Raw genomic sequence first — 27,697 nt, forward strand, 5'->3', positions numbered from 1 at the left:
TTCATCTTTTCAAGTAAGCACACTGTGTAATCCCAAGGGTTGCTTCCTTCTAGTGCTTCCACTGACCTCTTTTCCCAGAAAAGCCCCATGGAGGAAGGTAACATGGTGAGACAGAGTAACCACTCAAAGATGTGCAGCATGACCTACGTGAAAAAGTTGCAACATGAGCTACTTGAAATATTAGAATGAAACATAGATTTAAGAAAAGAAACAAACAGTGTTTCAAATCACTATACTTTATTAATACTTCAGAAACATCAGATCCTACAGTGGCAGTTCTTATCCCCGCCTGTTTCCAATCACTGCTTTGAAACAACTTCTTGCAATATGCAAATAGATACATGAGGCACTGTGTGAATACAAAAGTGACAATACAAAAAAATCCCAACAATTAAACCTCATGCAATACATACATATATAAAAAAATATGGTTATGTAGCATGATACACACAAGCACTATTAGAACAATCCATGTAACTGAATGTACAATATGCATAGCATTTAATGATCAATGACAACAGGTTTCTGACCTGTGCATAAAACCAGTCAGCTTAAATAAGAGTTTTAAGAGACTAGATAACTGGTTAAGCCACAGCTTATAAAACCTGCTGTACTGCAGCTTTTCTGCTCAGGGTCACAAGTGCAGATTAGCATACAAAATAAATAAGGACTATGATTCTACAAAACTTGGCTAACAGCTCCTATTTCAAAATCACTGGCCCTCTTACTTTCATTCAAGGTTCATCAGCCAACACAGTGGCAAGAAATGTGCTCTGCTCTTGTACTCTTTTAATACTGATAAGAACATACAGTTTTAAGTCAGCAGGAGTAGTTACAGAGGTCTCACCACTACACAAGCACGGGACTGGCGTTACAGTACGGAGCAGACCCTGAAGAATGGCACTGACAGAGGTCACTGAGCCTCGGGATGTGCTGCTGCTCCCAACCTGACTGCTCAGCCAACTGTGGCAGGAGAGAGAGAGCTGGGGAGGGGAAGGAAGGCAGAAAGCTTTTCCCCCCACTCTCAACAGTGCAAATGTTTGAAAGCACAGTCAATCTGCAGAAACAAGGAAATACAGAGACAAGAACATTTCTGAAGTCCTGTAATCAGGGTGAGAGATATTGTTACCTGACATTAAGCTTAAGTATTCCTATGAAGTAAGACACAAATAACAGGATTTTCTTCTCACATATCCAATACTGGTCCATGCCAAAGCAACAGTTATTCTAGTCTCTTATCTTCCTAGCTGACATGGTTCTTTTTAGACTCTTGGTGTTGCAGACCTCCGAAGATCAGACCAAATTCACTATGGACACAGATGAAGTGAAAATTACAAAGTGGCAACTAAACTGACTTAACTGCCAACAGATTTTACAGCCTAAAAAGCAGCATTTTGGGGAGGGAGGGGATGAAAATGTAAAAGGACATAAAAGAGAAAAAGAAAGTTGGGAAGAAAATAGGGAGGACACAGAAGAGGAAGTTAAAAGTAATTAAAGTAATTAAGTTAGAGGAACTTAGAGCTAAAAACTTTATACTGGCCTTTTTTTGTCAGTATAAAGTTTTCACCCCAAATAAAACAAATATCTTGCTATTATTAAACACAGTGAAGGAAAAAAAAATAGTGGGAAAAACAGACAAAGAAAGAAGCATTAATCATGCAATATTCAGCTGAATGCCTTTTCACAAAGTTATGAAGGGCACCATGAAAAAAAGGAAGTATTTTTACTGCCCTGAGAAGGTCCCCATAGGATCACCCTGGTTTCCTAGCTATTATCTCTTTATCCTTGGACATCCAAATAGAACTATCATTGCTTAGATAAAAGGATAAATAGTTCCTGGCGGGAATGATGGTCACACATTCAGGCTCCATTTGCCAAAGCAACAAACCTTCTACCTGCCTAATGTATTGCCTCAAAAGGGATAAATAACTTCAAGGAGTGATCCACTAGATCAGGAAGGACCAATGATATTCCTGTGCATGGAAATCCAGAACCATTTAATCAGTAATAACTTCAGTATTTGATATATTAATATCTCCGGGAAATTAGTAATCAGGCTTAATAGTTGAGAGAAAATTCAATAATCAGAATCTAGCTAGTCACAAAGCCCAGATATATTTAACTTTCTAAGGAGCTGAATATATCTTGTCTCTTCAACTAAAAAGCACATAATAAGACATAAAACTGACTGAGAGGAGTTTGTTATCAAAATAAAACAGACATTACAAAGCAGCTAAATTCATTTGCTTGAAACAGTGGTTTTCAGCCGACAGTGCACTGCCAACTCTTCTAGGCTGCTTTCTTTTTATTCCATTGTTTGCATTCCAAGAAGCTTGAAAACATTTCTTTTCCTCTTGATTTTGTCCTCTACTGTTTAACAAAAGCTGCATCTTGCTAAATTTTCTATGTGGCCAACACAGCTGTCCCTTGTTTATTTTTGTGTGCACCAGCAGCAGCGTGCGCAGCTTGGAACACGCATTAAACCAGGGACACTGAACAGCTTGTGAGCGTTCAGGTCTGATGGGTCACACCAAAATAAAGGTTTAAGTGATTCTCTGGAAGATTTTGGTTTCCTGATCCATGTAGAGATAAGGTTATCTGTCACAAGAGCCTACCAGCTCATTTTAAGGCATTATTTTAAGAAGTGTCTATGACAGACACACGTTCAGAGGTGCAGTCACTCCTTCAAGCCTCCATTTGTTTAATTCTCAGCTGACATGACTTATATAAATAAGAATAGCTTTAAATTAAATAAAAACCAAGAAATATATTAAGCCAAACCAAAACACATTCAGAAAGTGTCTGGCTTAGCTCTTAAGAGCTGTCAATGCTGCAAAACAAATACTCCACAGGGCTGGCTGGTTTAGTGGCTTGATTCAGTAATGCAGAGAGGACCAGCCTCTTGGTTTTGACGCTATTTGAAAGGTTAGGATGAGCTTGGCAGAAACCCCCCTGCCTTCCAGCACTACTCAAATGCAACCAGACCTGCTATAAACTTGTGTTTAGGGAGAGTACATAACTTCATGTAGATTGGGAAGTTTTGTATTCATTTGAAAGCTCATTTTTCTCCTTCTCCAATCCTTCCTGGGTGGCATTTTGTTCATCAGGAGGGTTTGCTCCTCGAAAAGGGAAAATGGACCATTTCTAGTAGGATTCTGTCTGAAGGCACAGGCCCAATTGCAAAAGGGACAGTGATAGAACTAAGTAGGGAAATTTAATTCAGGCTTAACCAGAGCTGAATTATACATGAATCATCTGCAATCTGCTCTGTTGTGGCTAACATCCCCCCACCTTCTCCCTAAAGCATTTGCTAGATACTTCAGTACTGTAAGACTAGAAACAGACAATGGCTGGTGCTGTACGTTCAGTACCTGCATCCACAAGAATACAAATAATTTAACCAACAGAGTCAAACTTGTACAAAGAGTAGAGCTGGAATATTAATTTAGACTTTACTGCCTATGCCCTTTATAGATGGAGGGTATTTGCTAGCTACCTTTTGTGCAATGCCATTTAAAAATACCAAAGTTCTTGGCCACTTGTTTTGGAAATACCTTTTTTAGGTTAGTTTTTGACGTCTTTAGGTGGGGCTTTTTTGTTGTTGGATTTTTTTGCCTGGGAGGGAAGCTACAACCCCAAAGAACTGATTTAGCTATCAACTGAAAATAGGTTTTCCAGTGCACACAGCCAACTTATCTCCAGTCAGAAAGCAAGAGAAGCACTTTTCCCAACATCTGACAAAATACTGGAAATTTTAGTGGCTCCTCATGACAGAAAGTTAATGGCACTGGAAATGCTTTCTAAAAGAGCAGCATTGCATCTGACTTTGAATTAAGTGTCTATTAAATGGTATTAAAGCCATCACTGTGATTAACACTGCTTAACTGCCAACACTGCTGTAACCACTCCGTGCCCAATTACTCATCTTGCAGGGCTCACCATCCCCTCCACTCATTAACACACTCCACATTTACTCACAGCAGCACTTGCACAGTGACCAGGAACTGCAGAGGCTGGATGTTCCCTCTTAGCAGTACTTCACATGGAAGGATGTTTGGAAAAATCCATTTAGTAGCATTAGCTTCCAAGGTAGCATTGAGGGGTCACAGCAAGTCACCTTGGACACTTCTAGTGCTATTCCTTCTTTGGCTGTTTGAAGACAGAGTTACCACAGCTGAGCTCTGCCTTCTTAATGGGTGTGTTTCTCATTCTTTCAAGCACTGGTATTTCGCTCTAAAGAACTGACATTTGTAGCTCTATTTTCCAGCCCACTTCCTTTTTAAAATAGGCATTAATAATACTTAAATGCATTCCTGTCTCTCTCTTTCACTCCTCCATCACTCAGAGGGTGGATTTTACTTAATCTCCCTCTGTTCTAAAAATTTTCCTGCATTTCTATCATCTGTATTCTCAGGAAAAAAAAAAAAAAAAAAAAAAGAAGAAGAAGCCAAAACGAACTCCCAACAAATGTAATTTGTAAAATTTTAATCTTGTCTCTGCCAGACCCAGCATATTCACTGTCTTAGGTGTGTGTCTTTGAAGGAGAGGATCGGGAAAGGAAGAGAAGGTAGAAGCATGAATTACCCATAAGCAAAAGAGATGTTGGATACCCACTAAGCAGAACAACTGAAGCCATTTTCCAATCACACAACAAAAGAATTTAAGTGTGCTCTGTTTTAAAAATTCAGGCTCCTTTAAAGAGCAATTTTTCTTCTGCTGAGTGCTAAAATGCCACAGCAGACATTCATTTGGAGTCTAGTAAGACATGAAAATTATTGAACATTTGTCTTGAATCCTTCAACTAATTTCTACAGCCTCCTACCAAACAGTATTTGGGATTTTCCTGTAGATGACACATTAGGAATGACTTATTCTAGTGGTGGGATACAAACTCCCTTTTTTGACCTGTCACAATTTCTGTTGACCTGACCAGACTTTTTAAAGCTAGTAAGAAGTCTCTGAAAATGAGAGAAATACTTTTAATCCATGTTGCAATCTGTATGAGTTCTCAAAGATTGTTCCTATCCATTTACATCTCAAAGAAATGAAGCACTATGTCAGTCAGAATGAATGCAAATGTAAGGGAACAGCTTCTAAGAATGCAGAATTTCTTCCCTAGAGCATTGCTTGAGAACTAGATTTTATGATTGCTACAGTTTTCTAAAGGCCCACTTCACTTAGCTCCCATAAAACAGAAATTATCAAATTTGAAACAAAAAAAGGATATTCTCATATAGCTGCAAGCATCCATCAAAAGACTTAAGACTTTCTTTCCTCTGTAATGCAAATCTGCCCAGAAAATGTTAAAATAAAAGGACCATTACAAAGAGTTTGGCTTGTTCAGTCCCCTCTACCTTTGAGGAAATTTGGCAAATTTCAGAAACTAAACCACACCATGGACTTACCAACTTTTCACACCTCCCTTCATAAATACAATAGCTTCCCCCTCTGCTGATAAACCTCAGACAGCAATGGCATCAAACAATTCTGCATGATTCTTACTATATTAATAATAGAACTATTTCCAAGACACCAAGAGGCACTAGTGGCCATCAGGATTTAGCATGGAATCGAGTATCTGGGCTAGAAATCAAACTGATAAATCCAAGGGGATTACTGCACAAGTCTAAGGGCTTCATTAACTGAAGAAGGTTCACTATAAACACTGATGCCCAGCCCACCAGGCTGCCATAATGGAAATCCTTCCCCACATATTTTAGAGCACCAAAATGTAGGATGGAAAACTGTTTACAATCTTCTCAGAAGAAAAGCTCCTGTGGCAAAACAAGGCAGTTGCTGTCTGAGCTGCTATGTAGTGAGAGAGGAGGTCACTGTGGAGCTCCTCCATTAAGAGCTGTAGGATCTGCCACAGCAATTCCAGCAAAAGCCTTGGGTCACTGTGTCATCCCACATCAGCAAAGGATCCAGAGACTGTGGACATGGGCAGTGCTGCTCTGTTCTTCCTTTGAGCCATTCCAGCTCTTCTACCTAAACTTCCTCCCTAAGCAACATTAATGCTCAACATATTTTAATCAACAGGACTGACATATGGCAATGACATGTGCTTCTAAATGTGGCATACAATCTTGCTGCCAGATGCAAAGCACTTTTTGTTTAGACAGCGAAATTAATAACAAATTTACCATTGAGCCTTCAGATCTTGTGGAGTTCTGCTAGCCAGGCAAGACAAAACACAACCAGAAGCTCTAGCACGTCATGAATAGAGCAGTTGTGCAACACCCTCACACATTCATTACAATTCTTTCATCCTCTGAGCTTCACAGTTCCTTAGAAAGTTATTCAGACCAAAAGGGTCATGAAGTGCAGCCAAATTAACTTCCATTAATAAAAATTGTTACTAAACTGTTTCTAGTTTGTATTACTAAATTTACTTGTGAAGGCCAGAAGTTACTTCTTTTTAAATGAAATAATTACTCATATTGTTACTTTATGATTAACTCTCTAGAGCTTTCTGCACAGAGCAGGGAGTAAATCACAGTGAAGCTTTTCCACAAACCACAAGATTTGGCAACAAAGAGATGGTTTTTTGAAACCTAGTTACCACTAAAATAATTCAAAAATTGAAACATTTAAGTGCATCAATGAAAACAAAAAGTCACATTTTAGAAACTAGGAACTGGCTGACCAGACTATGATAGGCAGCCAGCAATCCTTGGGTGAAATATTTAAGGCACTTGAGGGTAGTCAGTTTTTTTACACCAGATAATAAAGACAGAGATACTTTAAAATTCCAGTTTAAATAAAAACCACAACATAATAAAGTAAAACTGCAAAACATTCCTCCAAGTGTAAAGTTCAAAAAATTAACAAATAAACATTTACAATAAAAATAAACTTCTCCTTTGTTATAGTACACAAAATAGTGGTAGGAAGAGCACATTCACCTGCTTGAGCACACAAACTGCAAAGATCTCTCTCAAATACCACAAGAGGGGTCTTTTCAGGTTGCCAAATAGCCAATAAGCATATTTCTTAGGGAGAAATAATCCAGTGCAGTTAAATATCAGATTCCAGTCTAGAAACCAGAGCATCCCAGAAAGCAGATGATTTTCTACCATTTTCCCCAGGATATTTCTAGCTGATTTTCCTGCTTTTTCTGGAGCACCCAGTTTTATTTTCTCCTCTCCATACACACAAATGTTAAACGTTTCTGTTTGAATAAAGAGGCCGCATCATTCTTGTAGTATCTTTGGTACAAACCAAAAGCACCTTACACAGCACACTGGTATCACCCAGTCCCTACACACTGAGCCTGTTCCCACAGAACACACACAGGAAGAAGCTTTTCTGTGGTGGGGACAGCTTCCCCCCTCCAACTTCCAAAGTAACATCACAGTTAAGTACAACATACAGTGCTCTTTTTAAGCACTAATTTAAATTTTCACTCAGAATTCATGAAAGGCATATACTCATTCATTAGCTTATACCTGTTATGGTTTCTTACCACTTCCAGGACAGAGGGATATGACCAGCAGCCCTGGGACACACTTCAGTGTTTGCTCCCAGAGATGAAATAGCTGTACAAATCTCCACGTCTGTTCAGTGTTTTTTGAGGGGAGGGGGCAGAAAAAAGGGAGAAGGAAAAGACAAATGGGAACTCAGTAAAAGGGGTCTTGCCTTTCTGTTCCATGTTTGTCAGTTTGTCCTTTTTTCCTGATACATTTTGCCTACTGTATTAGAGGCTTCTTCAGTGGAAAGCAGTTCCTTACATGAACTTGCTTGAACATTCTGGACTAAACAGATTCTGTCACTGTGCGGCTGCTGCCTCGCAGCTGAGGAAGTTAAAGGGTGAGCTCTGAGCATCATCATCAGCCCTAGGGCTCTTGGAGTCGTTGAGACAGTCTGCCAGGATGTCCTGAGGATCCCTCAAGAACACCAGCAGAACAGTGATGTTGTCACTGGATCCATTTTCCTTGGCAGCAGCCACCAGCCTTTCTGCTGCTTTGAGCCCCACTCCTTTGGTCTGCATCAAATGATCCAGGACCAAGTCTACAACCTCCTGGGGCTTGATAGCATCAAAGAATCCATCGCAGGCAAGGAGCAAGTAATCTTCTGAGCCAGTCAGCTCGAAGGAGTCTGCATCTGCATCACCAGAGACGTAGGGCTTCTGGCATATGTCACCTGAGACAAGCAACCAAAGCAAAGGCTTTATTACTTCACACACCAACACTTACTTCTTTACCCACCAATCATTTTTACCATCCTCAAGGACAGCCAGATCATGTTCCAGAGATACCTGATGCAGGGCAAGAGTAGTCAAAAGCTACAGAATAAGCATGGAAGACTTTAGTTTCTTTAAGGATGCTTGGAACCCACCTAAATCCTGTGGGTTTCTAAGGAGTTACTTTAATTTATGCTCCCCTAATCTTGCAGGGAAAATAAGGAATTTATTCCTAAAGATTTTCTCTCAGAAATGTATTTGTGCAAGGAGATAGTCAGGTGTTCATTTTGCAGGTGTGCCTCTTGTACAGCCTTCAGAATGCCATGAAAATCAGATTTTTCTTAGCTATCCAGATATACAGCACAATGCCCTAAGAATCTACTCATTGTATTTAGTTTATCAGTTTTGTATGGACATACTTACCAAATATGAGTTGCTACTGATCCAAATAGCTTTATACAAATTCCATACTAATCTGCTCCCACTCATACATTACATTTATCTACTGTATTGCCCAGGGGTTTTTCCTCTTTTTGCCCTAATTGGCAATTAGCAAAGTAAGCTTGTTTAATAAGATTGTAAGAATACGACAATTAAAATGCCCTAAATTGCTGGATATTGAAGGACAATGCAGTGATTTGACTTAAGCAGAAAGATCTGCAGTCAGGAGAAAGATACATTCATATTAAAGTGGACAAAACCCCCTCACAATTCAGACATTCAAGCACATAAAAAAGGCTAGATAAACATTTATTGCTACCTCCACTCTTAAAAATTAAATGCTGCACATTTGTTAAACTACTGTAAAACATTACAGTAGTTCAGGCATTTATAAGAAGCAAAAAACTTAGTATTAGAAAAAAAATAGGACTATCATGGCTAGTATGTATAATAAAACAACATTCTATGCTCACAGTAAAACCAAAAAGATGATGTAGCTGCAAGCCTTATGGGAAAGACAGTTAAGTGGTTTACTATTTGTTTGATGCTGAACAAGACACCATTTACAGTAAACAGTCTAAGATGGGATGTTTCAATCAAATTTAATCCGAAATTTACTGATTCTGATGGTTTATCTCACCAATTGCTCTGGAAACAGCCAAGGTACCATTAACCCTCCAGCAGTCCATGTAGGTTACACAGCCACCCAGAGTCTCAATCCTTGCTCTCTCATCCTGAAAAACAGTGGAATACATTTTGTTTGCTGCTCCAGCTTCTATATTTCTACAATGAATACAGCAAACACACATCAGAATCTAGCATGGAAACATGCACACAGGATTACTGGAAACAAGCCACTACTTTCCATCCTTGCTATGGCTTATCTGCTTATCCATAAAGCAGAAAAAAAAAGCAGAATTCTCAAGTTTTTGTATCATCATATCCTTTCCCATATGGATGAGTAAATGCTCCTGCCACTTCTTCCCATTCCATACAGCAATTGGGTGAATATATAAATATTCAGAATGAAATATATGACAACTAGGCTAAGTAACAATAGTCTTTGCCCTGATACTCCTTTAACTACTCAGTTATTACAAATATTAATGCAATGAAGGCAAAGGCTCATGCAATACCAGGCAAACTTGCAAGGTCCCCATCCAATTTCATGGAATAAAATATCTAGCTATTTAAAATAGATAGGAAATGCAATACACTTTAAGCCAGCTAGACCAGCAGATCAGCATTAGCTTTTCAATGACAGTACTGCATATAATGAAAGACTTGCATTATGCTAACATTTTAAATTGCCATTAATCTCAAATTACTAAGATATTTTGTAACAGGCAGATTTAAATTCACACACCAAAATCCTGTGAAAGTCTTTAATTACTGCAGATTTTCAACAATCTGAGCAAGAACTGAAGTCAGGACTATGAGTACCATTCATTAGTACCTTCAAGCAGGCAAGGTGTAGGAATCACCTTGTCAACACACAGGAGTGGATGCAAAACAAGAAATTGTTAATTCCATGCATCCTACCATGCAGTAGATGTACTTATGTAAAGCACCAAACACTTAAAAAGGCTTGACTCCAAGAGGTTTCAAGAGAGAATCTGACATCACACACTTAAGAGGAAAAAACAAGCCAGACTTACTTCTCTTTCTGGTTTGTGAGGTTCCATTAATGTCACAGCTTTCCCTTGCTGCACAAGCATCACCTGAGAGTCCCCCAGCCATGCTATGTGTAGTTTGTTCCCTACAATCAATGCAGACACACCTGTTGTGCCACTCCGCAGCTTCTACAGAAGGAAAACAGGTGTGTCAGGTGAGTATGCAACAAGCCCTACTAGGATATATGGCATTATTGAAAACTTAGCTTTAATCACACTAAATGCAGTAGATTAGACCTGCTAATCCTAATTCAGATACTTAAAAAAATAAGTACAAGATAGTAGAGAGACTTGAAATAGACTATTTATAAACATATCTTCTAATATGCAGATGATTAATACTGTCTTATGTTCTTCCTTCTCTTGCTATTAATTCTAAAACCAATCTAGGAGACTAAGAGCTCTGTTGTTTAAAACAGAGACATGCAGAAAAGCAAGAGGATCTGAATTTCAGTAGAATGAACATTTCACAAACACATCTCTCCAATCCTTTTCACATTCTCCACTCTAACATTAGCAACTACAAATACCTTGCTCCACACAGATCCCCTTATCCTTGGGTATATAAATCAGAATGTCAACAAAGGAAAAAATCTAACTCTCCTAGATTCCCTGTAAAGATTAGTGAGAATCAGACCTTATAAAAATTCTGGTCCTTCTTTTGTACCTCATTGACAGAGATGAGGATATTAACAATGAGTACTTCCATTGTACTTCTATACTAAGAATTCTCAAACTGTGTAATGTAGATCTGAAGACAGAATGTTCATCATACCAATTCAATTCAAAGCTGATCAATAAGTTTAATGAACTGAGGAGTCTGATTTAAATCATAGAAGACATTTTTCACTTACAGCTATCAGTGACACTAATGGCAGGACAGGAAAGAGGAAGATAGCAACCATATTATCAGGAAGAGAGAAATCTCTTTTCCAGATAAGAGGTAGGACAACAGAACATCTAGAGGCTGCCCAATTTAGACAATGAGGCACCAGCATTCTTCCAAAGAACTGATATGTCAGAATAATTTAAATAATTTTAGCACTTCTTTTCAATTACTCATCTTGAACTCCCAAGCACTGGTTTTCCTCAAAATAAGAAGTAATTTGATCAAACAAAACCTTTATATGTAGCATAATTTCATAAAGAAGCCAGTGATTCAAATAAACTGAACTGCCAGAATTTTCTGGATAATACCACATTGTCCAACAGTTCTCAGTGTTATTTAAATACAATGGAGTTAATCTCTACCCACTCACCTCTCTTTTGGCTTTGAAAAGAAACATTTCATCTGTCTTCTGGAAAGAGCATTTCAAGGCCTCAGCTGGATTCTTAACAATCTCTTCATGTAACCCAACGTTTACATGTAAGTGGGTTGCTGAGTAATTGGCAGCATCCACTCCACCATGGCCATCAAACACCGCAAAGTAAGCGCGATCAACGTCATCCTTTTGCAGGGGGGGAGAGAGAGGAAGACATTCCTGTTCAAAACCAAAATAGCTCACAGACTGGTACCAACAAGCAAAGATTCTTTATTCTGGGCTTTCTTCCATACAAATGGCAATTTAAGTCCATTTACACATGTACAGAATGGATGAAATAGGTACTTCGCAGGCCAATTACTTTTCTTTGTTCACTGTTAGTCACTTAATGCCCTTAAAAATAACCTGGAATTGAAGCAGCAGTGTGCTGGTTATGTAGTCCTCTGGCAGTTTCATGAACTGGCACTTGTACAACTGCTGTTCCCCCCCTTTCTGTTCTTAGTATCACAGAATGGTTTGGGTTGGAAGGGACCTATTCCAGCCCCTCTGCCATGGGTAGGGACACCTTCCACTAGACCAGGTTGCTCCAAGCCCCTCTCTTGTAGCCCCTTTAAGCACTGGAAGTTGCTATAAGGTATCCCCAGAGCCTCCTCTTCTCCAGGCTGAACAACACCAGCTCTCAGCCTGTCTTCACAGCAGAGATGCTCCAGCCCTCTCATCATCTTTGTGGCCTTCTCTGGACTTGCTCCAGTGGGTCCATCTCATTTTTATGTAGTGGGTCCCAAAGCTGGACATAGCTTTGCAGGTGGGGTCTCACCAGAGCACAGAAGAGGGGCAGGTCCTCTCCCTTGGCCTGCTGCCCTCACTGCTTTTGATGCAGACCGGGACACATTTGGCTTTCTAGGCTGCAGGCACACATCGCCAGGTCACACTGAACTTCTCATCAACAAACACCCCCAAGTTCTGCTCCTCGGGGCTGCTCTCAATCCATATATAAGTTGTGTCAGTCACAAGAACATTGTAACTCCAGCAACATAGCACTAGGTGAACTTCCCATCTCCCCGTACCATAACTTATGACACGAATCCCAAAGGCACAAGATCCTCCCTGCATCACTTCTTTATCAGGGCAGTAGTTGGCCCCCAGCAATCTGAGTCACTAAGTCCTTGCTCCAGTGCAGACACGATAAATAACTTACGGCAAGAAATTCACAGATCACCCATCACCAGGCCCCTGGGCTTACAGCAATGTTGCAAAGCTGCCCAGCCAGCCTCCCCTGTTGTGTCCAGACTTACCGAGAGACCGAAGAGCTGATTGAACTCCGGGAGGAGGACATGGCGATCCTCCATCTTCCGCCGGGCGTTGCGGATGGCGTGGATGGACACCAGCAGGAAGCGCGTCAGCGGCCTCAGCGACGGCGACTGCTTCTGCCACTCGCAGCACACATCCCTCAGCTTGTTAAAAAAGCAGCGCTGCAGCGACTCCTCATCCAGCACTGACAGCACAGACACAAAACAGTAAGTGCTGCGTCCCACTTTCCTACACTACCCCATCTTTTGGCCTGTCTTTCCTTCAAGTTTCTTTCACTACAGCTACATACACACATCCAGCACCCTGCTTTTACAGGCTCTGCAAGAATTAAAATGAGGTCCTGAGAATAACGTGGAGAGAAAGTTGCAACGGAAAACAGTGTAACACTAGGGATAATAGCAGCTTCTTTACTTGCTAGTTCTTTTTCAAAATAGATGTTTATCAAGCAGGTGATTACATTACAAAAATCATAACAAAGACCCCAAAAAAAAAAATCAGTCTAGTATATTAGACATGAATGTTAATATTATGTAAGTAAAATTACATAGTGATAGGAATTCCTACCTACTGAAAAATAAAAGGGAATCACCAAGTGGGCAGAAAAACCTTCAAGAAGAGATTGCTGTTGTCTTGGACACAAGGGTTGAAAAAGCACTGGCCTGGCTTTGGGTCAGGTTATGTCCTACTGAACCACTTCAACTGAAATAACAAGGAAGTCTGAAAATGTTTGCTGAGGTCAATAGCTCAACTCAGAGTTGAGCTGAACAGATTAGAATTTTAAGCTGTTATCTTTATCTTTTTAAATACTCATGGCTGCAGAAGCTGGAGGGACAGAGCATTTCCGCTACTCTCCAGCTTTGTCATTACAGAGCGGAACCACAAGCACCCATTGGGCATAGCCTGAAAAGCTCCAGCCAGACACTCAAATCCTTTTCTGGATAGATCCCAAAGATCAATTAATCCAAACTTATTGTTCATCAGACTGAATGGCTTGGTGCTTGGCATCGTGTCTAGCTTTGCAACACAGTATCCCTCCAAACAGGTAACAATTTAAAGTTCTGTTATTAGAGTAGGAAACCTGCCTCAATGCTAAATCAACTAACTTCAAAGTGCACTGAAAAGAACATTTATAGAGCAAAAATAATTTGCTGGTCACTAGTGTATATTCTAAAGAACTGCAGTGCATGGACTATCTCTCCTGTATCTGTTTTATCCCAGCTCCTGATAACGCTGATAACATCAAAGCTTCCTCAGAATTTCTTTTTGTAACTCCTGGTTCTCAAGCTTTTTTTTTTTTTTTTTTTTTTTTTTCTCAGCAACAGTGGCTGGCCAGCTTCAGATGCATCTCTGGGCCCGGAGAATTGAAAGCTTAAATTTAAACACACATCTTTGATTAGCAGCCACTACATACTAACCAAAATTACTTTTGATTTGCTTAATATGTAGGTGTTAATGGGCAAGCTATAAAAACCTTTAAATATTAAATCATCCCATAAACAAAATAACTAAATAGGACAGCATCTTAGACAGCCTTGTCTACAGCTGTTAGTTTACATATTTGTAAATGTCTAGACTAATACTGACCAGAAGAGACATATTGCTGTTTAAATATCAAGCTTGTGAAATCTGAAAAAGTACCTTAACAAGAGACATGCTTCTGCAATGTACCACAAACAGTGGTACTCACACGTGCACACCCCCCCATTGCTTTTATATAATCACTTCTCTTTCATTCCAAAAATGCCTTTTTTTTTTTGGCAGAATTATTATAATTACTGCAGTGCAGGAAGAGAATCCATACTGTGCTGTAGCATGAGGAATATCTTTCCTTCTAGTTGTACAGTTAAAGTGATGTAATAGCAGTTACAAGATAGGGGAAAACAAGTACAGTCCATGGGTGCAGAAGAATGAACACCTTTAAAGTAGCTGTTCCTTGCTGAGATCAGGCAACCAAGTACCTGAACAATGAGCAGTTTCCATCCTGTTTGATAGGGGAATGAATGGTCAGTAGAGATTTGATCTAAATGGCAATGGTAACATAAGAACGAACAACCAAAATAGACAGGAATATGTAAAGTCGAAATTAAAGAAGGTTTCAACCACCAGAACAGGGAGGGTTCTGGGGCATTTGTCAACAAGGAACAGTGAGAGAGAATGTGAGCTAGTTCAACATTAAACTCATCCAAGGATTTTCCAATTTTGCCTGCACTATCTTAAAAGTAGACTCCAGTGCTATCTTTATGGCCTTCAGAGTAAAACAGCAGCCTGAATATCTTACGAATGTCCCCAATATAGAGTAACCAGAGACATTAGATGCTTGTGACCAAGAAAATGTCCGTGTCCTATCAAGTTCTTCATTACTCCTTGCTTCTAAACGTTATTTCTTTATCATTCAGATAGGGTTTGTTTTGGTTTGTGGGCCCAAGATTTACATAAGACCCAGAACTACAAGTTATAATTTTAGGCTCACAAATGTATAGCAGTTCATGTCTTATATGACTGCTGTATTCACCTCAAAGATAATTACACGGAAGTCAACAAAGAGTCCACAGCAGAGTGACTGCAGGATGCTCTGATAACAGTTTCCAACTGCTTTGTGAAAACCTACGTAATTATTATCCTAGGTGAGTTACAATATGCTGCTTCTGATTTTCCTGTAGAGGCTGCAGCGATCTGGTCACACTGAACTCATTTGCCAGCTCCCCCTCAAGGCAGAGTCCTGCCCCAGGCCAGGTTTGCTGCAGTGAGTGAAGGCCACAAGCATTAAGGCGAGGGATGACATAATTAGGGTGCAGCATGACTTAATTAACTGAGTTCCCCCTCCTGCCGTTTCCGACTTGGACATGAGTGCTGGAAGAGGCTTCTGGGAAGTGTCATATCCTGGCCATCGCAGCACTCTGTTTGGGGCACACTGAACTAACTGCCTTTCAAGCCATCCCAAAGAAGCGGCATGGTGAGTATTTCCTCTTACAGAGCAGACTGGGTTGCCTAGGACATCTCCATTTTTATCTTCTACGCTGCCTGCATCCTGCTCCATTTAAATTCTTGGCACTGGGACTGAAGGTTTGGTGAAGCCTGATGTTAAACACTTCAGCACGTAAATGCACTAGGACCATCTGTTACACAAGGCACAAATCCAGTACTCAGTCACCAAGGTCTGCTCTCTCTCCAGTTCACTCAGGAGAAAAGTCAGGTAGAAGACAAATGCATCAGACTCTTCTTCCCTCAGCATCCCACCTTTATAGGGGAGAGTGGGAAGAAAAGAAATCATTGATAAAGACAGACTATTGAGCAACTTGCCAAGAGAAAGATCTGGAGTTCCAGGATGTTCAAGATGTGGAGCAGCCAGAATCTGGTTGCCAAGACAAAAGCAAGATGGTTTATATGGATCAACTGAAGGTGTTGGTGTGGCTGTACAACTGTGGTGATGTCAACGTCAAAGCACAGGAGTAATTAGCTAAGGTCACTCTACCGAAGGGAAAAGGGCCCACTCTTCCCTTTCAGAAAGCCAATCCACAGGATCAGTCAGGGCTCCAGACACTGCGTTTGCATGTTGCTCACAAAACTAGCACAGCTTCCTTTCATCCCACAGATACACAGCAAAAGCAAATGAAGTTCCATTCACTGCTGCTTGCCAGGCAGCCTAACCAAATAAATCTGGGAAACATTTCAAAACACTTAAGTCTTCTGAAAGACAGCCTCTGGGAAAACCACAGACGGAAAAAGAAGTATACTTACAGGTGAACCTTTCCTCATCTCCTTCTCCCTCTGTTTCCACATTTTGCAGCTTAAATTCAGTCAAGTCTGTTTGGAGAACTTCATCAACTGCAGCATGGATCAATGATGCTGCAAGAAGTGGTGAAACACCTCTGCTGGTAAGAAAAGGAAGGCAAAGCAAAAGAGACTGCATTAGTTTAAACTGAGCTACAACCTCGCAGTGTATGGCTGGTGACCTCATACTTAGAAAGCATTGCACACAATACCAACTTCATTAGTAAACTAGTAGAGGAAACCATATGTTCAATATTTATTCACACAAATCTTTAGTAAGATCCTCAGTTAGACAACTGCTTTCTCAAGAATGTAAAGAGGAAGAAGTGTATGAATCATATTTTCAAACTGTTGCCTCACACTCCAGTCGCAGATGGTACCTCCTTCTCTTGAGCTCTCAGATGGGAACTGCTACCTTCAATTCCAGCCTCTGAACACACACATTTTGTTTCTACTCACGACACAGCATTTCTTGCTCACAGTCAACAATCTCACCACAGACAGTATCAAAATCTCAACGTTGTGGTAGATGCAAATCTCTGAAAAGGTTACTTGGAACTCTCCTTCCCTTTACAAGAAAAGTCATGCTTAGCGCTAACCTACAGCCCTTATCATTCGGTTTATTCTGACTGGAAGTTTTCCAAAGAAACCACCCAGGTAAAAGATGCAAAGATTTGAGACTGGGCACTAGGATAAGAAGAGACTCCAAGACTTGTGATTTAGATGAAGCTTTTAGGCAGGCATCTAGAAGACAATAATGCTACATGATCTGCTCACCATCTCCTGTTCACTCAATGCTTTATTCAAGCCACATGTTTTATAAGAAGCACAGACTTGGTATGTTTTTGAGTCATTAAACAAGTAAGTCCCATCCAACTCCAAAATGAGGCTACTATAAAATAACTCCTATATTCCCTATAGTCTCATGGCAAGCACTAAAAACTACAGTACACAACACACGTTCCAGCCATTTTCTAAGAGCACAATGAAGAATAAGCACCAACATCCATAAAAAGCCACTTTATCCATTGTTCATGGAGTGTTTGATTCCCACAAAATATCGAATTACATAACCAAAGCAAATACCACATTAAGGCACCTACAGCAAGTCAAGGACAGGAGTTTGTTTTGCCAGGAAACATTTACAAAGTTCTGCATAAAACTGGTTTGCTGGGGAGTATGAAATGGTGGAAGCAACTGGTCTGTGATGTTGCTCAGCAATGACTGGTTTGTGCATACAGAAGGGCAGGGAGGGGAAGACCACGGGGTTTCAGATCCCAGTGACAACAAGCTGAAATGCATTTTGCCATTGTGCTCCTGAAAGAGAGGCCTTGTCACATCCTCACAGCCGTGTATGAGTACCTCCCATGGCAGCAAACAGAAAGCATTGTCTCAGTCAACAGGCTCCAACACAGGCCTGCTTTATGCTACACATTCTGTGGCAGTGACAGCCCAATTTAATGAGTTATTTCGGTACTTCAAATAGATGGCAATGTGTTTGCAGTCCTTTCAGTGCTAGCTGCAGTCATGTCACATCCAGGGAAAACAGAATGCGGCTTTTTGTTTCTTTTTTAAGGCTAATATGTTTAGGGGAGTCAGTTCCTTTCCTAGCTCAGTTAAAGTAACAATGCCCACTTATAATGACTCTGACACTGACAGACAACCTTTTAAAAGGTCAGGCAAGAAATACATCCAAAACAGATATGGCACCCCCTGCACTCCAAAATCTTTCTTCCCATTTTTGTTTGCGTAAGAGAAAAAGAAAGGAATATGAAAATATAAGCCCCACAATGTCAGATGTGTTGCTGATGCTGCTGAAAGTCAGAAGCTTTAGTCAAAGCACGTTCCAGCTCCAAGAATAGAGACAAGAAACATTAAGAACCAGCTATGCATTTAGCTGCACAGTGAGAGCCACAGCTTCAGCCATCTTCAGAATTCTCTGCTGTGCTGGAGGAAAAAATCAACTCTAGCCTGGGTTCACAGCTCAGGATCAGAAGAGGGCTTAATACTTTGATTTTAAACATCATATTTCTGCTTTCCAGAATCCAGGATTGCTGAACTGGGTCCATAAAAAGCAGCTTAAACAAAATGAAATCTACTAAGTGCTATAATGCACGAGTCCTGTATAAACCTCTGCTTACAGGATGCCTGCAACAAAGAAAAAATTTACATATTATGTTACATCCTTAAATTTTTTCCAGTTGCCACCCAGTCCCTGAAAAGGAAATTCAGTGATTCCTCAGTACTGATACGCTTCATTCAGCTTTGCTTCCTATGTATTTCCTCCCCCTCCATAGCTCTGCAAATCTGTAAGAGAGTGGTTGTTTATTGGGATTTTGTTATGCAGTCAGCAACAACATCAAACAACTGATTCTGACACGCTGAAAAAAGATAAAAGTCTAAAAAATTACCCAACCTATTTAGTTCAATCTCAGTTCTGAACAGAACATATTTGTGATTACTTTATCAACTCTTTATTATAGCATTACCATTTTGGCAAGACTGGTTTTCACTCGAGCTCAAGTAAATGGAGCTCCAAGGAAGGGCATCTTTCATTCAGGTTCAATGTTTATCAGTTTTAAGTTCATCTTCTGAATCAGAGACTTTAGGAGTTAACAAAATGTGTCATCAAAAAAGAGCAAGAACTGCTGCTTTAGTTGAGAGCTACAAGGTCTCACTTGGCTGGAGAGTATCTGGAAACTGCTGCAGTACCTATGGCAACCAGTGCAAAAGTAACCCACTGCAATTACCATTACAGACTTCAAACCTTTCCTGTAAGCAAAGAAGAATGTCACTTATTGTTAAAATCTTCCTTTCAAAGAAGCCCGAGACACCCTGGTGACGAGCTGAATCAAGCATAATTTAATCTCCATGAATCAGAAGGAACACTGTAGCTGTTTCCTAAGGGGAAAACCAACTGTATTGGGAAGAAGAGGAAAGCTGGTGGGGTGTGTTACATGCACAGGATGCTACTTTAAGAGAATCTTAGGAGAAACACGTCAGCCCCATTTCTCTGGCACGCAACACTAAACACACAGCCTCGGCACACACAGGCTAGTAGTAAACAGACTTTGAATTTCTTTGCTGCAGGCTATTTCTTTGCTAACATAAAGGGTGTGTTTTGACCACAATAAAAAATATTTTAAAAGAATTAAAGCATGTTGTAACAGTGCAGATGAGGCATTGGAGCTTCACCAGCAGCTGAAGTCAAATTGACAGTGGCTGGAGCATGGAGCTCATATCCTCCAGCCACCCACAGTAAAAGACAAGCCTCGTTTCAAAAACCTGACTACAGATAAAAGAAGTAAGTTAAAGAGTAAAGCAATACTTATGCTAATAAAGAAGACACTTAAATTTATATGCCACTTCCCTCCTTGAAAGATTCTGGACTACTGGACACACAGTACTGTTAAAAGGAGCCATGCAAAGCTCCGGCTAATACACATACCTGGGGGCCAAAATAAAGTTACAGAAGTAGAATGCAATTATGGTATTTTGCATACTTTAGATTTGGCATAAATTACAGAACAAAACTTACTTCTCTTGTTCACCTTGTTTCTCTTCTGCAATACAATTTAGTCATCTATTTTATTTCATTTCAAAAGACCAGCTGTCACACCACCACAGCCACAGTGTAATCACATATGCCAGGTCAATCATAAGACTGTTACTGACCATTTTAGTACCAGTCTTCAAAAAGAAAAAAAAGACAGAATACACACATTCTTTTGGGAAGCAGAAACCCAGTAAGACAACTTCTTACTTTTTTTTATTTGGGTCATTAAATCCCCAGGACACTTGCAGTGAATGTTTCAAACAAGTCACTGGTTCAAAGATGTTCCTACCCCTCCTTCCTCTCCAGTTTAAGAGGGTATATTCAGAAGTCTCTAGGAAACAGCTTTGTGGGTAGGGGGCAAGCATCCAGAGCATCCAAGGTCAGGCCACCACACCTTGGCCAGAGGCTCAGCTACAACTGCACTTTTTACAAAGACTTGAAAACAGCTGACAGACTTCCTGCAGTGCTCCATGCCCAGCTTACAGCCGCTTTGAGGACACAGAGTAGTGCAGCAGATGGCAGACCCCAAACAGCTGCTCCTCAGCACTGGAAGCAGAGGAACGAGCTCTGTGTCACTCCTGAGGGTGGTACAAAGTCTCTCTAGGATATGCCAAACACCCCATGTTTACACAAAGCCTTCTGCATTTTTATTTACTTATTTTGCAAGTGAAAGAATTCATATTCCCCCCACCCCAAATAGACATTATTACCAAAGTCATAGCAACAAGGCAGCAGTGGTACTGCAGGCCAGTGCACTGCTGTATAATCCTCTTTTCCTTTCAGAGTGTGCATATACACATGTTGAGGAAAATGAAGTGTTATATCTGCTAGCACAAGCTCTAGCATAAGTCAGCTGCAGCTGCCTTAAGTCCAAGGGAAGATGTGCCCTTATTTGTTCCATGAGCTCTGTAACAGCAGAAGATCACACCCAGCACAGCTCTGCCACTGTGGGCTCAGGGTATGTTTCTAGCATGTTACAGCTCTATCACCAGTGAGTTTAGTGCAGATCTGCAAATGCCAGCAGTTCTCCAGCAAGTGAAAGATCCTCTCACACTGCCAAAATAATAGCAGGTCACAAGTTTCCTCATAAACAAAAGCTGCTTGTATTCAGTATTTTCTCCCCAGTCTGCTACTTTTATTTCACTTTCTCTTTTTATTCTTATAATCAACTACAGAATGTTTCCACTCAAGCAGCTCTAAGCATTAGCATTTATTAGAGCAGTACCCAGAGCTCCCAGGGTGATGGTGGCCAGAAAAGTACAGATATACATCCATTAAGGAGAGAACATCTGACATCCTACAATGCACAGGAAGTTGTTTCTTGTGTTAATGACATCAGGTTGCTAAAAGAGATGAACAAGAGAATCAAAACAAATACATAAACAATGCCACACACAGAATTTTCATCTCTTATGGTTACATGAAGCAGGGTTTTTTTTCCAGTTTTTCTTATGAAACTACCAGAAGCAGCAGCTTTAGAATCCAGAATCCATCTGTACAGGCCCTTCAGTCATTACTGAACAGTTTTTATACAAAATGTGCAAGGAAGAGTCACCTGCTACTTCCATTTAATTCTCTGCAGGAAGAAAAAACACACAGCAGAACAAGAGAGGCTTAATTCCACAAAAACCACTCTTCAATTAAGCCCTAAACATGTTGTTTCAAAATTGAATATTTATCTTGAAACAATGACAGACAGGGTGTTTCACACAGGTTATGAGAGCAAAATAGCAAACACATTCCCAAGCAAGGCGAAATAGCAGTGCATTACACTAAATGGTTCAAATTAGGAATAAGGAACTAAGTTTTAGGGGATTTATTGAAAGCAGAGGTCACAGTAGAAAGTAGTTTTCACAGAGGAAGAGGTTAAAGAGCATTTTAAGAAGAGAGTGGGAAATCAGAAGCAAGGTATTATTTTCTTTTCCTGGTCCTCATGCTTAAATCACAAAAACATCAAAATATCAGAATTGCTGAATTAACTACTCTAAAAGCAGGGAATGCTGGAAATAAAGATGCCAGGGCCTCACCTTGGGTGTGAGCACTACAGTGTAAAGCACAAAGACACAAAACAGGATGCTGAGGCAACAGCAGATTGATTGGGAGGGGGCAGAACAGGAAGCCCAAGTCTCTCAACTGTTATTGTAGTAAATCTCCTCAAACAGGAAGGCTGCAGGAATTTCACATTATTCTTTGCATATGTCACAGGATGGCCATACAAGTTTCAGCTCCTATCAAGGGGAGCAAGACGAAATTTCTATATTTGGGGGTCTGATTTCATCTCATGTTCTGTTGCAGTAAAAGTCAGGAATATTTCAGGTTAATTTCTAAAGCTTGGGAAGTAACTAATGGCCTCTTCATTCACAATCAGCTATCTTCATAGACTATCAGAACACAGCTACTATCCAAAAGTGTATGTTAATTAAAATTCTGCAAAACAAGATTACTTAAGCCTGCTCCAATTCTTCAGAATGTTATGTATGTATTTAGCTGCAGTTAGTAGCAGGCAGTTCCATTGATTTAAATAGACTACTCAAAGTAGAAGTATATGCAAAGCTTCACCAGATTAGTGATTTAGGGGCAAGTCCTGCCAGGGAGCAAAATGGTTTGCTGGTTTAGCTGATGTTTTGCTACGGTAGCTGCATTTGCAGAAATTTGTTAAAATAATTCATTTTAGATTAGGACATTCATGGGTTAGCCTGATGTATCCAAGTGCTTTCATGTAAAGAGATGTGTGCAGTCTTGGAGAAGCAACAGCATTCAGAAACTCCTTGTTGGACCCAACCAATGTTATTCCTTGGTCCATTCTCTTCTCAACAGAAATCCTGATCAGTAGCGGAAGAACAACATTCCTCATTGCAAAGGCACAAAGGTTTGTGCCTCCAAGCAACTGGAAGAACAAACTAAACATCACCATATGTTGTCTCATGAGCCAAGGATATTGCTGGACCATTATTGGCTATGGACTTTTATTGGCTTGGGCCCTTCGGGCCATGACCCACACATCTGTGCACATGTGAATGAAGTACCTGACAACACAGAAATGAGAAGCAGAACAGCAGAACTGAGCATCAAACTCAATTCCCAATAACACTTTGATCTACAGAGAAATCCTTCAGCAGCACTAATCACCATGTACAATACATTCTGTGATGCTGGGAGGTTAGAGGAATCTCACACTCCGGAAACAGATCAAGCATCAATGCTAGAAGTCAGCAAGGTACATCCACAAACACCTTCCTAGTGTTAAACCTATGTAGAGTGACACTGACATTTGAGGGCGTGTATTTTCCACTGAGCTGCCATCCATATGTTTGGGATGCTGCCATGACAGCCTGCAGATCAGTGGATCTCAACTACAGTGACCTCTTGCACAGTCACTAATCTGGCACCACTTCTGCATCTTCAACAACTTTTACACAAACATTTAAATGTCTTCTAATGTCAGCCCTCGCCCTTATTTTTCCATTTCTTAAAACCTTTAACATCCTTCTTTCTCTTATTTCCTTACTATTCCCTCATCTATTTTATTGAGGATTCACATCAGCAGAAAAGTTTATTTAGCCTTCAAAGGTGCATTTTGAATTGATCCACAGTAGCAAACATGGAAAAAAAATGTAATGTTGGCAATTTCTCACACAATCAGAGACTTCAGTTTTAGTTCCTAATTACAGGGATTATGAGAAGAAGGCCTGCAATTTCAAAACACAAGATTCCTGTCTTGGCCTTGGGCTGTATCAGTCTTTCTCCACATGCAAGAACTTAGCCTACCCAACAGGAAAATGCAGCCTTTTTGCAACTACAAGATGAGGTTTCTCTTTGTCATAGGACTCCAAAACTGAGCTATAATTCTGCAGGGATCCCTACATTTGACACTTTAGGTACACTACTCTATGCCCAAACTCATGGCCTCACCCAAACACAGAGCTGCCTGCAGACAGCCATAAGAATTCATAAAAACACTTTTCTCATCTATTTCTGTTTTTTACAAACATTTTGTGAAAAGAAGAATTAATAAGTAGAGTGCTGCACTTCAATCCTGCTTTACTTTCTTTAGCTCTCTTTCCCTTCCTTTTTTTTTTTTTTTTTTTTTTAAATTGCCAGCTCAGGACTTGGGCAGCTCTACATGACAGACTGTGGAGCCAGAACCGGCTGCAGGGCAGGTATGTGAAAAATGCAGCTTCTGACACTGGCAGGCTCCTCTCTGTGTAAACACCAGGAGTGACAGGTGAGATGAAAGTATTGCAAAACCATCATTCCTCTTCTGTTTCCACTTGTTACCGTGCCCAATAGACAACAACAGAATGTCAGCAGATATGCAGCTCAGAAATACCGATTCTTCAAGCACTGCAGTTTGAGTAAGGTATCCCATAACTCTACAGCTTAATACCCTCCTCTCTAAATCAATTGTAGAGAGCATCAGGCCGGTCCATGTGGCAGAGTGGGTGCCATGTGATAAGTATTTATTCAAGACTAGCATTACCCTGTTCTTTAAAGTGCTCACCCAGAACCACTTTTGCTCCACAGAGTTCAACGATTCAGTGCACGTGATGAATTTGCAATCTTGCTGTGGAATGCACAGCTGTGTTTTGTTCAAGAGCAATTTAGTCAAAGCACAACTAACTAATGCAATGATTATCCGGGCCTTTTTAAACTACTGACTAAGAAATTGTATTTCTTTGGCATGCATTTCTCATCTTCAGCTTTAGGCACACCATTTAACTGAATGATATTATGTCCATAATCATCTCTGTAATATGTAGGAGTAACCTGATTTTTAAGGCAATTTCTCAGACAATTTAAATATCTAAAAATCATCTATAGACTTTCAACAACAACAAAAAAAATCCACCTGGTGTTCATAAACTCACCAGATAGTAGTTAAAAAGGCAAGTAATTCAAACCACGTTTTCTATCAATCAAATTCCTCTACTAACCAGGTAACATTCAGCATGTACCAAACCAGAACCAGTCACCTCCACACCCCCAGTACCACAGCACAGTCTGATCACCACTCGTGTTCTTTTAGACCATCCACAATTGCTGTTCTTGACTCTTACAAGCAGGTCAGTGAAGCAGACTGTGGTAGGAACTTTGTAACACCTGGAATGCACAGGCCCTACTGCCGAAGTGCAGGAAGAGAGTGGAATATCAGGAGACAAGAAATTGGTGGGAAATAACTTGTTCTTGATGAAGCACTAGCTTGCCAAAAGAAGTAAGTCACATCCCAATTCTTAGCAGTGTTAAAGAGGAAGTCTAAACTGTTCAGGAGGAAGGTTACAAGGATGCAGTCAGGGGATGACAGAAGCACCACTGATGAGCAGCTGTGTGCTCCAGCAGTGGTGTGAGGACGCTCCTGAAGTCTTAAGAAAACATCAGCTTGAGAAACCCACACAAGCACGTCGCACTCGTAAGGGCTGGGGAGCTGAACACCCCTGGCAGCCCTGCAAGGCACCTCACAGACCCGCTCCCTCCCAGACTTCCAAGCTGACCCACACAGGTGCCCTGAGGGAGCTGAATTCACGCTGTCGGCACTCCACTACAAGAATCGCCCTATCGCGCTAATTGCAGGCTTGTCGCTGAATCCGCACCGAGAGTGGGAAAGGAATATTTTTGAAAAGCACACACAAGCAATACTATAAAGGCACAGGGCCGAAGGCCTGTGGCCTGAACAGAAGCATGCCATTAACAGTCACAAAAAGTCATTTAGAAGGGGGAATGACAAATAAATGAATCAATCTGCAAAACTAAATTTCTCTGGAGACGCTGAGGGCTCTCCCCCGCCCCCAGCGGGCCCCGCGTCAGGAAGAAGCGCCTCCCGCGCCTGCACCTGCTGCGGCCCCGCTGCCGGGGCGGCCCCGCTCCCTCACACCGGCCGCCAGCGGCGCCCCCGGGGCAGCCCGGCCGGAGTCCCCCTCCCGCCCCGCCGCCCCCTCACCTGCTGCCCAGGAGGCTCCTCGCCCGCTCGGCCAGCGCGCCCGGCACCTCGGCCCTGCTCAGGGCGCCGCTCCCCGCGGAGCTCCACGGCAGCGGCTCCCCCGGGGCCAGCGGGGCCGGGAAGTCCCTCAGGAAGGAGCTCAAGGGAGCCGCTGACGGCTCCAGTTCCAGCGCCATGGCGGCGCTGCCCGGCCGGGAGGGGCGGGCGGGGCGGGGCCGGAGGGAGCGGTGACGGCCCCTTTAAGGGGCGCGCGGGGGCGGGGCCGGGAGAGGCGGGGCGGGGCGGGGCCGCAAACAATGCCCGGAATGCGGGCAGGGAGCCGCCGGTGCCGCGGGGAAAGGCACGGGGCACAGCGGGGAGGCCGCGCCGCTTCCCTCCCAGGGCAGCTGCTGGCGCCCTCCCCTTCCACACACGCTCTGCCACCAGGGAAGGGCTGGAAGCAGCAGAAAGGTGTTTCCCAGGGATGTCTCTTCACCGAGCTCTCCCCTCGCTCAGCACTCACGAAATCATAGAACGTTATTCCAACTGAGGTTAGTCTACGTCAGGATCACGCCAAAAATTCCGCCATGTGCCTGAGAGCATTGTCCACTCCTCCTACGGCTTCCCGTGGGCCCTTCCCCATCCTCGTGGCTCTCCTCTGGATGCTTTCTAATAGCTTAATGTATTTTTTACATTGTGGTGCCCAAAACTGCACACAGTACACTCAAGGTGAGTACTGACTGAGGTGAGTGCCTTTTCCATCCTAAAATACATACTCTACATTAGATTCTGGAGAATTACACACCCTGACAAATCACACATGGAGATACGTGCAAATGGGAAGGGTGCAAATAGATTTTACAACCAAAAGTTTGTCTGCAAATAGCCAAAGTAAAAGCCATGCTTGGAGGAAGAGGAAAGCATTCCCACTCAGCTCAGAAGCCGTGGAGAATGACCAGTGACAGGTTTCCCACACATCCAGGACCATCTCCCAGCATCACAGAAATCCCAGCCAGCAGCAGCAGCCAGCTGGGCACACGAGTATGTTCAGAGCAGTTCCTGGTGTACCAAAACCAGGCTACAGAAAAGAGAGGACTTGAACAACTGAATCAGTACAAGCACCCTGAAAGCCACTGTAGTCTATGCCAAGACCTATGCCTCTGAGGCACCACATCAAGCTAATTTTTAAAACCCTGTCGTGGTTCTTCATGACAAGAAGCTATTTGCTCCAGCCTGCTTTTACCAGAAAGAGCTAAAAAGAACTACAGAAAAAAAAAACCTTCTACCTATGGCTGGATCTTCTAAGCAGTACTGTTAAAACATAGTTCATGTTTGAGCTGTAACTGTATAAACAAACATTTGATCAGGGGAACAGGCTTGGTGCTGTGGTATTTGGCTGTGCTCTCTGGTTCAGTAAATGCACACACTGTGCCAATTAAAACAGCAGAGTTGTAAATTACCTTTGTAGGGACTTGTCTTTCCTCTCTGTTGCCAGTGCATCCCGTATCAGGTCACTCTGCACATTCTGTGTTGAAATGCAGCAGCCTTTGCACCTCCCATCTGACCATGAGTGCTGAAACTGTTTTG

At 41.6% G+C, this 27,697-nt stretch overlaps 1 protein-coding gene across 2 annotated transcripts; it reads right to left on the reverse strand.

Annotated features, from left to right (window-relative positions):
• Positions 1 to 220: 220 nt before the first annotated feature.
• PPM1F (protein phosphatase, Mg2+/Mn2+ dependent 1F) lies at positions 221 to 26,328 on the reverse strand. 2 transcript variants are annotated; one of them, XM_069031172.1, is made up of 7 exons: positions 26,132 to 26,328; positions 16,608 to 16,738; positions 12,854 to 13,053; positions 11,556 to 11,744; positions 10,282 to 10,425; positions 9,264 to 9,357; positions 221 to 8,142 (listed from the first exon to the last, which is right to left on the reverse strand). In XM_069031172.1, the coding sequence occupies exons 1-7, from the start codon at positions 26,305 to 26,307 to the stop codon at positions 7,769 to 7,771; spliced, it is 1,308 nt and encodes a 435-aa protein (XP_068887273.1). In that variant the 5' UTR covers positions 26,308 to 26,328; the 3' UTR covers positions 221 to 7,768. The 2 variants fall into 2 exon arrangements, with proteins under 2 accessions (XP_068887273.1, XP_068887272.1); XM_069031171.1 differs by having other exon boundaries at positions 11,556 to 11,777.
• Positions 26,329 to 27,697: the final 1,369 nt, after the last annotated feature.

This window comes from Aphelocoma coerulescens, chromosome 15, assembly GCF_041296385.1.
Source record: "Aphelocoma coerulescens isolate FSJ_1873_10779 chromosome 15, UR_Acoe_1.0, whole genome shotgun sequence".
NCBI lineage: Eukaryota > Metazoa > Chordata > Aves > Passeriformes > Corvidae > Aphelocoma > Aphelocoma coerulescens.

Coding starts and splice junctions, on each gene's coding strand:
- PPM1F (XM_069031171.1), bottom strand. CDS start 26,307: ATGGCGCTGGAACTGGAGCCGTCAGCGGCTCCCTTGAGCTCCTTCCTG. Junction 16,739..26,131: donor AGGAGCCTCCTGGGCAGCAG/GTGAGGGGGCGG, acceptor TCTTACCAGCAG/AGGTGTTTCACCACTTCTTG. Junction 11,778..12,853: donor ATCAGCTCTTCGGTCTCTCG/GTAAGTCTGGAC, acceptor GGTTTTGAACAG/GAATGTCTTCCTCTCTCTCC.